Consider the following 13,906-nt stretch of genomic DNA (forward strand, 5'->3'; position numbering starts at 1 on the left):
CGAGGAGGAGACAGACTGGAAATGGGAAGGTCAGAGAAGCAAAGGGAAGTAATGAACTAGGGATTCAGAGGAGGACCAGGGTATGGTGCATGGTAAATCATACAGTGACATCTTCCAGAGATGAGTTTCTAGAGAGGAGATGCTCGCTGCAGCTAAACTACAGAACCTGGAGTCAGTTTGCACAACTTCAAATTCACTCTGTTCTCTAGCTTGTGAGCTTGGGTGTGACTTGGCTTTTTTGTTAAGGTAGGGTAATATGTGTTTGAGGTTTTTTGAGGATAAGCTAAGTTAGCATACACAAGCCACTAAGAAGGGTTCCGGGTACATAGCACGCTTTTTTTTTCTTAGATGTTGTTATTGGTGTTTGAAATTATACTATAAGTTCCTTGTCTATCCTCCTCCACTGACTGATCTTGAAAAGGATATTCAATATATAAATTAACTCCTCGTTGGGAAGGAATGTCTGGCGCTCTGACCCAGATCTTAATATAAGAGAGCAGGATTGTTGGGATAACCCATAAACTGAAAAAAAAAGAGGTTAGGGTGTAAGCCAAATGTAAAACTCCTAGGAGATTGGGAAGGGCCTTGAAAGACACATTTTATTTGGCTACAAGGCACAGCATAGGATTCAGGCTGATCTCAACTAGGCTCAGAGCCAGAAGCACACAGCTGACATTCGGGTGAGAAAGGGAGGTACACATGTAGAAACCTGAAAAGGAGACTGGTAAATGAGATGGTCAGAACCCAATCGATCTGAAGCGTTTTATATATGAACATAATTTAATCCTGTTTTATGAACAAACATTTGTTGAATGGCAATAAAGGATGGTAGCTATAAAGAATATGCCATTATTTACTGCATTAAGAAAATTCAAATTTAATTGAAGAAGCAGAATACAATGCAAATAATAAAACAAAGCATTGCAGGCAAAATGCCAAGTGACTAGTCAAAACAAGTGCTGCAGGAGCTCAGAAAAGGAAGCAATTGCCAAATGCCGCAACCAGACAGACTTTGTGAAGGAGGTAGGATTGGATTAGGACTGTTCAATTATAGATAACATCGACGCCTGAACCCCTAGATATTGAACTCCTAGAAAAAGCCAGACATGGGGCCAGGCATAAAGACAGCAAAGATGTCCCAACCTTTAAAGATTTGCAATTTACTAAACAGAGTATGTTGAAGTACACATGAACAGGCACAGTGAAGTGATGGAAATGTTACCAAAGATGTTTACAGGTTACAGCAGGGGCATGCAGCAACCAGTGGTCAATTCTGCCCAGTAGGGTCGGAAATGGCTTCTAGGAGAAGAATTCCACTGAGTTGAATATTCAGAGAAGAAAGCAATATGAAGAATAACAACAGATTTGAGGAACTACAAAGAGTTTAGTGGAGCTGATGCACAGGAAAAGAAAGAGGGAAGAGTCAGACTAAGAAAGGGAAGTTGGATAATTCTGGCTGGAGATGTGAGGTTGGGATATTGAAGGAACAGAACCACAGAGGTTGCTCATCAATGGGATGTCCGGGAAGGGACGAGGGTGAGGTTAAGGCCAGACAACTGGATAGACACAGTGCCAGTCTCTGGAATACAAAAGAAGGGCTACATGGAGAAAAACACTGCATTCCATTTAAGATATGTTGAGTTTAAGGTACTGGGAGAATACACCACTAACAATTACTGCAAGAGAGCTAGATGAAAAATCTTGGACTTCGGTGAATGAGTTGAGAATCACCAGCATAGGGTGGAAGATAAAAATTCCAAAGTGAATAAAATTAAGCTGGTGTGATAATTAAGCCTGACTGTATCAAACTGAATGGTTTTGGAATCTGCCCAGGGTACCAGTGAAGCACACTTTTAGGTGTTTCTGGGTGGGATATAAGGGTGTGACCTTGGGGTCTATGTCTGGTCTCTTGCTCTTTTCTCTCTGGTGTTGCTCTTCTGTTCTGCTTCCAGCCAGTCTGAGCTTCAATTCTTCATTCTGCCACATTCTTTAGCCACGTTTCTGTCTTTGAGCCCAGTCAACCATGAACTGATACCCAGAAACTGTGAGCCAAATTAAACCTTCTCTCCTTTAATTGTGGGTGTTGGGTATTGTGTTCCACCAATGGGAAATCTAATTAATATATCTGAGAGCAAGTAAATAACAGGGAAGAGTACAAAGAAACGTGGTACACACCAGGATCCAAGTGTTCATTAGAAGAAAGGGAGCCTTCACAGGAGGGTAACAAGAGACCAAAGGAGTGGTGACTGAAGAAGTAGGCAGAAAAGTTTTCAATACGAAAGAAACAGATTACCACTAACAAAAGTAACAGAAGTATCAGGTAAAGAGCAGAGATCATGGCACATATCTGTAATCTTAGCCACTTGGGAGGGTGAGGTAGGAAGATCACAAGTTGGAGATCAGTTTCAGCAATTAGCAAGACCCTGTCTCCAAATCAAAAATAAGATACAGTTAAGGGGTGGAACAGTTGCATAGCATGTCTGAGGTCCTGAATTCGATCCTCAGTACTACAAAGAAAAAGGGGAGAGGTAAAGGGAAGGAAGAAGGGGGGAAGAGAGAGAGGAAAACAGAAAGTGAAAGATAAGAAAAGAGAGTGAGGCACAGACAGAGACAGGTTAGGACTCAAAGATTTTTTTGGTTGTGGAAGGAAAAACTTGCCAGGAATTTTAAAGCGGAGCGTGCTGTTTCTAACTGGCTTTTCTGCAGCAATACAAGGACATAAACAGACACTAACAGGGACGGAGGATGAGGAGCGATCCTGTTTGGTGACCTTCCATGACCCAGACACAGGAATCGAGACAGTACTGTAACACCAAGGACTGCTTCTGTAGATGTTAAGAAATCCGTCACTCCCTCCCTCTGAGTAAGCCTACAGTGAATGTTATGTAGTTGCCCAGACAACTTCTTTAGAAAGTCCCAACTGAATATCTGGTTGGAGAAGACGAGACAGTTTCTAAAAAGAACAGCCTCTCATCTCATGTCCCCCCATCCTTCTCCATCTTCCCTCTGAGGGCTGTGTGCGGCAGTGTTAGCACCATGGGAATTCTCAACACTTCTTTTTCCAACTAAGACATAGCATTGTTTGGAAGTTATTTTCTTGTTTGGCTTGTCACTGTGCCACTTGTTGTTTCTGAAGCCTCTTTTTCCCCCAAAGCAACAGTTGTTAGATGTGTCACATAGAGAACTGTTTTTCAATTTATTGGAGGGGGGGAGCATCAGTTAAAGCTAAATGTGTCAGTTTTGAATTAGATGTGGCTTCTGCTTGCCATGAGTCGGGACAGTACATTTTGGAATTTCTAATTAGCTGGAATCGTACGGTTCCCTTCATGGACCCAGGCAAATCTGGGAAGATCAGGTTACCAAGCAGCAAGGCCAGAGGAGAAGTGCGTCTCTGGGAACCATTCCCAGGGCTCAGGCTTGTACAGCACGCTGTGCCTTTGGGTGTGGAGGTGCCTACAGGCAGCTTGGCAGAAGCTTCAAAGGGAAATGTGCGCCTTCTGGAAACGGCGGTGTCAAAGCCCCCGCATGCAGGTGAGTGTATAACTCCCTGGGAAGGGACCTGGAGACAAGCCAGCAGGCTGCTTCCAAAAATCCTCTGCTGTATGGAGTGATCTATGAAGGCCAGTGACCTCCACAGCAAATCAAATAAATGCGTAAGGAAAATGTGGATCTTCCTTTTTTTGTGACAGTCATGAGAAGCTAAAAAGGCAAACATGACCTTCCCTCCGTTTCTATGGCAAGTAAATAAGAAATACAAACAATAAATGCAATGCCCACAACTGATAAATGGATACCTGTGTTTGTGTATTTCCTCCTTCAAGCAAGGCAATGCCAAGTAAGATGCCTTCTGAAAATATCCTGTCATTTTTGGTGTTCACTATGACATCAATGACAAGTTCTGAAGCACCCTCTTTATCCAACAGGCACTGGATATCAGAGAGCGAAGTCCCCATCTTATCAGAATCTTGTCCAGAAAAGCTCCCTGTTTAGGAAAAATAAGTAACCAAGCCTCAACGACAGATGTTATTGGCAGAGAATATTTGCTAATTCTTAAACTATAAAATACTTATTGAGATATTTTTCCTACAAAGTCAAGTTTAACAAGAGAGCCTGAGTTACAAAATATTAACAACCTATAAAAATGAAATTTTTATTAACTATCCAACACCTGAGAATGTTTTTTCTTGACAAATATTTTAGAAAAAAGGAAATTAGCTTTATGATTTGTCCTTAATTTATGCACCAAGAAACTATCATTTTTACTGTTGTTTCCAAAGTGATAGGCAAAATCAATTATGATGATTAAGGCTTGTAATAATACTTCGGTAAATATTTTATAATAGCTATTTAGGTAAAATACTGGAGTAACAGTGACTTAAAGACATGTCAAAAGAAGCCTAAATAGAGGGAAAAAGAGCAGCAGCCTTACCTCCTCCTTGAGCAGTTTTGGAGTAGGTTCCTGATAGATGGCCATTCATACCAACTCCGTAATCACCTTTAAAGTATCGGTTCAGCAATATTTTTCTTAATGTGTTACCCTAATAAGAAAAACAAGAAAGGTGTTTGTTAGCTGGTCTATCTTTTCTAATACTGTATAGGGCTGAGTATTGAAATGCCACTTAATGTGCATTTTATTGGGTGTTACCGGGACAATGAAAAATATAATTCTATATCAGATAATACCCTTTTTCCTTTTTAAATTGTTGGTATATCTTTGTGATACATATAAGAGTGACACTCACCAATACATATCCCAGCGTGATTATGTTTCCTTACCCTTCCCTTCTCTCTCTCCAAGTCTCCTCCCCAGGTCTTGTCTCTGTCCCCACAAAATCTACCTTCTTGTTTCCTACCAGGTCTTTTTTATTTTGCTTTTCAAATTATTTATATTTTGGGTTTCTCACAGAAGGAACCATATGGTATTTATCCTCTGTGTCTGAATTTGTCACTTAGCATTATTTCTGGAAGCAAAAAAATATGTTCACAGCACACATGGTGGTGATGGTGTGATGGGTGTCACCCTCATCTCCAAACTCAACAAGTTGTACACATTAAATGTATACAGCTCGTTGTATATCAATCCTATCTCAATAAAATAGTTTTAAAAATAAATTTCCTCTTTGGGGGAACCAAGAAATAGATGGGGTCTGGGGGAGAGGATGAAAAAAGGAATTATAATGTATTATGCACATGTGTCAACTTCCAACAAGGAAGGTAAACATTACCTATTGCACTACTAATAAAATGATTTGGGAAAAAAAACCCACTGGACAATAAAGCAAGGACAACTTTCAAAAGAAATACTTCCCTCTCTCAGACATAAAATAAAATTCAGTATTTTTCTTTTTCTTTTTTTTTTGGTCTTTTTCCTTTTTATTGGTACCGGGGATCAAACTCACGACTGCCTGCTTGCAAGGCAGGTGCTTATGCCGCTGAGCTAAACCTCCAGCCCAAATTCAGTATTTTTCATTGAATGTACTAGAAAAAACACAGAAATGTCAGGAAAGTTGTAAGTCCTAGTGTTGATAAAATATCAGTAGTGCCTAAACACACAAAACAAAGAATACCCTAAGAATTGAAAAGCAAAGCCTTAGTTTCAGGATATAGTTAAGTAAGCTGAAAAATTGCCTAAAGGTCCTCAAAATATGAGCTTGGTAGAGCACAGTGAATTATATTCAAACTCCATGAAGCTTTATTCACAAGACAGTGAACAAAAGACTTTATTTGATAAAACATGGAATTTAAAAAATTCCTAAGCCTTCAACCTTGTCCTGATTTTGGGCTATTTTCCCAGTAATGCATTTTGCAATGTAGTCACTTGCGTTTATGTACGAAACACAGATGACAATGCCAAATCTTCTCTTTTACCCATGAGTGGTTTAAAAGTACCAATCGAAGAATATTTGCTTCAACTACTCAAATCAACACAACTCCTCACCTCCCCATGGCAGGTGAGGAGACCATGGCCTGAGAGCTTACGTGACTTGCTGCAGAACAGTCAGCTAACAGGTGATTGAGCAAGACCTTACTGGATTCCTGATTGCAAAATCCAGGCCACTTCCCCACGCCTTTCTACACCGCCTCCCGGAGAACCCTTCCCGAGTGCCGGACACATGGCTCTCATCACCCCTCCTCTATCCCATGCTTCCCTCGGCATTTCTCAAATTCCTACGGTCTCCGTTATTTGGTTGTGCTCCTTCCCCATCCTTCCTCTCCCCATCTGCACTTTCCATCTAATCCTCCATTGCACAACAGCCTCCTCAGATCTGACCGCCAACTGTGTGTCCTCCAGCCCTGACCTTGCTTTCCTAAGCCTCTCATTCTGTTTCCATTTAGACGTCCTTATCTCTGTCTTGAGGTTCTCCTGGCACCTCAAACTCAATTTTTCAGAATGGAATGCTCCTTGCCTCTTAAACATGTTTTGCTCTCAATTTCAGTTTACTTTAGTGAGATTATTATCGTTCTGGTCACTTAGGCACCAAACCTAAGGAATCATCTACCATCCCTCATCCCATCTTGTGAAATCCTTCCTTATCAACTGTTAAATAGAATGTTTTCAGTTTCTCGATTTTAATCAAATTGAACTGGGATCATTTCTCTGTCAAAAAGTCTTAGTCTTTCTCTGCTCACATCATATTTTCTGTCTGAACTGATCTTCTATCTTACTTGTGGACAGGTCTTATCTTTTCTCTCCATTCTAAGTATTCACTGGATACCTATTGTGTTAGGTATTATCCTAAGAGCACAGGATATAATCTATCCCTCAGAGTTTGCCCTGAGATCAAGTCAGGCAGAGACATATACAGTAAGTTGTAGGAAAGCACAGATAAGTGATGGGCCCTGAGAGGGCTTTGTGTGACGTATGTCTTAATCTACAGTGTCACGATGGATCTGTCCTGTGCACACTCTGTGAGTAACCAGTAAGTTCTACTAAATGTTGTAACACCAAGCTTTTTCATAGATTCTCAGTGTCTCTAGTTGCTTATCTTTATAGTGACTTTTACTTACCATTACTTTAATTCTTAGAATACATTTATTTTTGCTTCTTATTTCATGTTTTTTTCAAAACCATTTCAAATAGTGTTGTAGTAAGAAAAGGTAATGACCAGTCTTGGAAGAAATACTGAGGTATTACAGTTTATTCTACTACTGAATATAAATCTACTATCCCTTAGAAAACCTAAGTAAGGCACTTAGAGGAGATAAGAAAAATGAAAACTGTCATTATTTCTTTTTTAATGGAAAGTCCTTTCAGTTGAATTAGCTCTATCTGGCTAATGGTGGTGGATCCAAAAGTAAAAATACAAAAGCATTTGTTGGTGTCAAATAGGCTTTTACTATGTATCTCATCACAGCAAAAAGAGAGCACCATGAAGGAATTTTTAGACCCTTAAACTATTGGGTTGATGTTATAGCTTAGAGAGAAAAATGTGAATTCATATGAACTGTTCCACTGATTTCTTTGAAAAGGACCGTTCAATTTGTGGAAGTAATGGTGGTTTTCACCTCCATAGACCATGCTCCCTCACCCTGCAAGGCAGATCAGAGCATCTTCATCCACTGCAGTCACTGTCAGTGCATAGAAAAGCAAACCCGTCCCGAGCAGGGGCCAGATCCACCTCCCCTTTTTAATCTCTCAAGGTCTCATATCTTTTCATCACACTACCCTAAGTATCCAACCCAAACATCATTTTGTTAAAAAAAAATCTACATTTTTCCCTTTGTTTAAAAAAAATTCTTTATATATCCTTTATATTGCCCAAGGAACAAATTGTTTAAAACCAATAATAGAATAGAATTATCTCACACTAAACTAAAATAATCACCATATTTAACAATATTTGAAAATTCTCTTCAGGCAGATAAAATCATAAATGTTTATCAGATTGTTAAACAGCAAAGTCACATAAATAACACTCTTCTTCTCCAATTTCAGCTTAATGAGAATATTTTCCAAATGCACAGATGTGGAACATCATGGAACAGGCAGAGGATTTCTATACCCTTATTCTGAACTCTGGAGCCATGCCGCTCAAATCCAAATCCCTTCCACACGATTTACTGACTGGGAGATCGTATGCAAGTTTCTACACTACTGTGGGTCTCCCTCCCTTGACTGTCAGATGAGATTATTTAAGCACCTATTCTCAGTCTGTGATACCTAAAATTATATGAAACACTTGAGACAGTTTCCAGGACATACTCAGTGCTATACAAGTTGTGTATAGTTGAAGTTTACCCCACTAGCATTAACATCATCCAGATATAAAATACCTCACATTTGTGATTTGCCCACATTTTTTCACTTTATACCTAAACTTTCCAAAGAAAATGCAGCTTCCAACAAACTTAGAAAATTGTAAAAATAATAATTGATAAGCTGCTTGAAAATGCCTACTTTTTATACCGTTGGAATTACATATTTGTGAGCTAATTTGGCAAAGTCAGCCCAAAACATGAATGTATTTCACCATATAAAATGTACCTGACAATTTCCATGAACGTGCAAAAAGTTCTACTTTGGTTCAAATTCCACTTTTAAGATAGATTATGGTGCTAAGTAACTGAAGAATATGTATAGACGGGAATAAAATTATATTGTATATTAGTCTTCCTCTTTAAGGATAGAAAATTCATCCTCTTTAAGAATGGACAAACTTCAATGTTGTAACATTGCAAGTTCAAAATAACTGACTTTGTTGTCATTTATCATTTCTCACTTGAGAGATAAGAGGCAAGTCCTGCGTCAGTCTTGGGACATTCTTGGTACCCTCCCTGTCTGTGATGAGCTACATCACGGATGCTTAGATACGAGTCATATCCCCAAATTACTTTAACTCAAATCAAGTAACTACAGAATGTTTACCAGAAATTGGGCTTCCATGGTTGTAAATAATTTTCTCAAAGCTATTACAGTCATGGCAGAAATTTGGGGGAGAATTAAAAGCACGTTAAGTCACTTTGAAAAGAATTTGACCACAAATGAGAAGTTTGACTTATGTACTGCTGCTGCAGCTCCAAAATGAATTCCTGCCTGCATCTCCCATAGAAGGTGTCTTTGTTGGATTCAGCTGAATAGCAAGGAATGTCCTATACAGTCTTTTTAATATCAGAGTCAAGTCCAGGCCACAAGACATGCTTTTAGCCAATGTCTTCAATGTGAACACATCCCAGATGTGCTCAATGTCATGTAGCCAAGATAACTAACAACCACTTGCTGAAATTACAACAAAATATCTCCATAAAAAGACATTTTTTTGTAGCCAAAGAGACCATGCTGACAGTTTGTGAATATCTGGGAGGATTGCTTTTTTCCTGGTCACTCCCTGTTAAACTCAGTCCAATGAATCAAAACGTAAGCAATTCAAATTACTGTCTTTCATGGATAGAAAGGATAATGAAAATATATTACTCTGAGAAAGGACTAAAGGTTTTCTTTTATTTTTGAGAAAGCTCAACACTGCTTTAATAGAGGTTAATAGCCTTAAGATATCAAAGAGTTCAAAGGTATGATATCTGACATATTGATTCCCCATTCATTGCCATTCCTTTGGAAAAATACATTACTAATATTTTTTTCCATTATGCACAAGACATTACAAAAATGATACTACAATCAGCCTCCTAGAAAACAGCACTGATGGGAAATTCAAAAGATGATAAAAATTATAAACTCAAGATTTTGATATGGTGTATTTCCTTTAAAAATATTGATTAGCTTGTCTCTACAGTCTCGTTTGAACATTAAACCCAACAGTAGCATAACTGGTGTTTCTATAAGCTTTTAATGACAGTATGTCTGATTAGATATTTTTCCTCATTTAAATTCCCTGAGGTGGGAATTCACTTTTCATTTCAAATAAATTATTGCAACTAATCCTAGTGGAATTATTTTTGGCCCATCATTATAATCAACCATCTCTTGAGGGAACTCCTTTGAGGGCACATGGCAAATTTCTTATAATGTAGCTGCCTAATGGTTTGAATACCTTGATCTTTCCCTGTTGATTTTGCTCAGCTTTAAGATAGGAAACATAAACTTCAATAGTAGCTGTTACATGTAGCCATGAGATGCTTTTCATCCACATAACGGCAAGTCATTATAATCTTGAAAGACATATGGATGTCTCAACAATGCTGGTAGAGGACCTTCTGAAAAATCAAAGACTGGAAAATTTTAGAACCAACTATTCACAAACCACAATGGCAATCGCCCTCTAAATTCCTTCCTTGTTTTTACTAATCATAAAGACATTTGTTACATTTCTACCATCTGTCAACAACTAGAAAGAAGGGTACAAAAAGCAATTCTGTAACCAACGCTCAAAGAACTTTTAAATATGTACAGTTGAAACATATTTTTCAATATAAATAACCCTCGTGAAGCTAGCTGATTCTGTTTGTGAAATTTAAATCTTTAAACAGTAAGTGCCAGAATTGAAGATGCTGGATACAAGAATAACTTCAGCAGTTACTCCAGATTTACCGGATAGTGTAGCCTCAAGATAATTAGGGTGGCTGAGAAAGCTTTGTTAGGAGACAATTCTGGACCCCACAAGTGATAAGGACTAATTATTTATCTTTGTGGTATAATAAAAGTCTCTCAATATTTGAATTCCAAGTAGCAGAATGACTGTTATCAAACTCAACAAATTCTTCCAACCATTTTAAATGTACAGTTTGCTTAAACTCAGACGTTGAGGACTTATATGCAACTCCTTACCAACAATACTTGAGAAAGGATTTATTTGCAATTGTTTAGTTTCTGCATAAGTAATATTCATCTGACCTTTACAATACAAAGATAACACATTAGAAGCAGAGTAAGCAAGCATGAAACATGCAAGCATGCCAACAAGCTTTAGATATCATTTCCTTATTGAGGAAAAACTACTGAATTCACACATCTTTAATCACTAACTCATAAAATTAGCTGAAAATGGCACAGAACCACTAAAGCCACGCCCAGGCTCCCATGATACACAGTACAGAAACCTACTGGAGTATTATTTATTGCTGGAAAAAAAATGGAATCAACACTGTCCATGCAAGCATGTGCACACACACCAAACGATGAGAAGCAGAATTTCAAAGCTTCTGCAAAAACTGCTTTGCTAAGGGATGATATGGTAAGCTTGATAATGCACTCAGTTTCTGGCAGGCAGATGCCAGAAAACACAAGAGGAAAAAGGAAGAGGGTTAGGGGATGGGAAAAAGTGAGAAAATCAACAGTGATTTGAATAATAATATGAATGATGATGGAAGGAGAGAGTCTTCCTCTCAGACAATGGGAAAAAATCATGGTTAGCCTGCTCTGTTAAGAGTTTTGTCCTTGGATGCTGTGTTATATTTCCATCCTGTGACTCCTGTTACACGTCCACTGTCACTTAGACACAAAGGTACAGCTTTGGAAGGAGGTAAAACAGGAGGTGAGGGATGGTACAAAAGGTCGGTAAGACTGCCACAGTTCTGCCCTGTGCCTGCCTTCCTGTTTCGATGGAAACCAGCATCTGGCACCCTCAACAGCTGCACTGTCGTTCAGCCCCACGCTGTGACCTAGAGATCTACAGCCAGGAGAGCAAGGCTCACAGGCTATGTAGGAGGGAACCTGGGTGCAGGACAGCTGCCAAGGAAATGATGTGCGGGAAGACACAGCATTCCCAACACACACGCATAGGCGTGCACACGCACACACACATATGCACACATGCACGCACACACACAGAATCAATGAGTGTGAAAAACTGCCTTCTTTTCCCAAAAAGAAAATACGGTACACATTCACAGTGCAGTGCAACCCAACCATAAAGAAAGATACATTTGAGTCATTTTTGAAAAAATGGAATATTTTGAGTCCACACTTTAGGGACAATAAATCAGATAGAAAGTGATTTATATGAGAAGCCCAAAACATAAACAATTTAAAGAGTAAAAATAAAATGCAGATGACAGGAAACAGAGAGATAGACTTCCTGGAGACGAGAAGGGGGTCCAGGGAGGGAAGGAGGCAGGAGAAAAGGGATGGGAAGGAGAGTAAAAAGGACCAAGGTGCAGAAATATCCTATAATGAATATTCCCGTTGTGCATCGCAAACCAATACTGAAAAAAAAAAAAACATTTTAGGGCTGGGCATTTAGTTCAGCGGTTAAAACAAGGGAAAAAAGCTGTTTTTAAAAGCAGAGAAAACCAGCACTTGCATTATTATCACTAAGTGCCAATATCTGACAACAGAAGTAGGAAGCTCAATTTTAATAAATTTAGAATTTCCTCTAACAGGAAGGAAATGGTTATGGATTCTAGGGTACGAAGAAGGATTCTACATAGTTTTAATTCAAAGAGTGCTCTTGAGATATAAGAAAATCCGTATACACTGTTTAATAATAAGTTTAATTGATGAAAGCCACTGCAGTCAAAGGCTGTGTACTTTGGTAGAAATGATATGTCTTGGAGTCCAGTGTAATTTGCTCAGATCTGGGTTCTGCCATTCACGGGTTTTGTGATTTCAAGAATTTTATTTTCCTGACCTGAGACTTGGTTTTGCCATCTTTGCATGGTAAGATCCACAACCGAGGGTGGTGGAAGGGTTAGAAAGCATGCTTTTTGTTTTTAGTTACACAGTGGCTGCAGGGTTTTCTTTAGTGAAGAGAGGAAAATAAGCTTCATTTTGGGGAAGATTTGCACACAATGAACAAATAAGTATCACAGAGACAGGCATGGTGTTAGCTGATGATGTAATACCCAGTCCCAACGTTTTATACATCTTTAAGTGAAAACAAATTTTAAAAGCGTTAATTTTGTAGACATGACTTTGAAGCCAATTTGATTAGCATGTTAGCGTTGCATAAAAATAACACCTACACTTGTTGCTAGGTTTCACCCACTCCTAGTACAGAATGCCGAAGCAGAATTCTTCTGCAGACAGTTTGGACCACCTTTCCTTGAGATAGTTCTAGAAACAAAGCAGTATTCCTTGTTCTGTTTGTAAAAGCTATTTTCTTCTCCTAATGTTTACTTCTCACATTAGAAATGTAAGAAATATATAAAATAGACTCCTAAAGTCATTATCATGCAATGAAAGTTCCTTGTGAAAGTTTGGAAGGTAAAATATTAATTAATAACTGCAAATGTAGCCTAACACAGGAGAGCTCTGCCATGTGATCACAGAGGAGTCCAGGCCAATAGTCTGCTACTGCTGCAGGACTGAAACAGTCTGCTATTGAAACAGGATTTTCACATCTTACTGAAAAACAAAGAAACCATCTTGACACTACACTTCATGCAAAAATCTATCTCGGCAACCTAACTCCTAAGATTACATCAGTATTTCAGCTTAAAGATACAATTTATTAATGTTCTTTTAAAATATTAGGGTATGTTATAATTTATAAAATGGATAATGTTAAGGGTAATTCTGTTATCTTATTTTTTCTCATGAAATAAATTTTTATTTCTTTGGTTTATTATGTTAAAGATATATATATATAATTCTGAGCATTTATTACATCAATTTGCCCATGAGACCATGTAGTTTGCTTATGGTAACATAAACAAGTATATACTCTCTTAAGCTCCTAATTGAGTTCTATTTGTGAACCATAATTTTCAAGAACTTCACAGTGAAAAACCAAGACAATGATTTAGAAGTTTTGAAAAACAGAAATTTAAGTTTCCATCAGTGTTTAAAAACACCAGCTCTAAAGATGCCCAAACTAGTTAAAGAAATAAAATTCCAAATGCCTACCTTAGGAATGACCTTTTTCAGAAAGTCTTTGATGGTACTCATGACAATCTTAAGCATTATTTTGAAAATCATTTTGATTCCCTGTGATAAATGCCACAGCAGACAATTTGCTACTTTAATATATCTATAATGGTAACAAGAATCCAGATAACTAACAAAACCAAA

General features: G+C 38.2%; 1 protein-coding gene across 3 annotated transcripts in view; it reads right to left on the bottom strand.

Annotated features, from left to right (window-relative positions):
• The window catches only part of Itpr2 (inositol 1,4,5-trisphosphate receptor type 2), a 424,566-nt gene that overhangs the window by 137,091 nt on the left and 273,569 nt on the right, over window positions 1–13,906 (bottom strand). For all 3 annotated transcript variants that reach the window (XR_010043892.1, XM_063238415.1, XM_063238414.1), the window contains exons 38-39: window positions 4,430–4,538; window positions 3,795–3,982 (exon numbers count right to left, since the gene is read on the bottom strand). Coding sequence is in view for 2 of the 3 variants with exons in the window: in XM_063238415.1 (XP_063094485.1) it covers window positions 3,795–3,982; window positions 4,430–4,538 (297 nt within the window). In the remaining variant the exon portion in view is untranslated. The remainder of the gene's footprint in view (window positions 1–3,794; window positions 3,983–4,429; window positions 4,539–13,906) is intronic.

This window comes from Cavia porcellus, unplaced genomic scaffold (assembly GCF_034190915.1).
Source record: "Cavia porcellus strain 051 isolate PalLab524CR breed Dunkin Hartley unplaced genomic scaffold, mCavPor4.1 scaffold_27, whole genome shotgun sequence".
Lineage (NCBI taxonomy): Eukaryota > Metazoa > Chordata > Mammalia > Rodentia > Caviidae > Cavia > Cavia porcellus.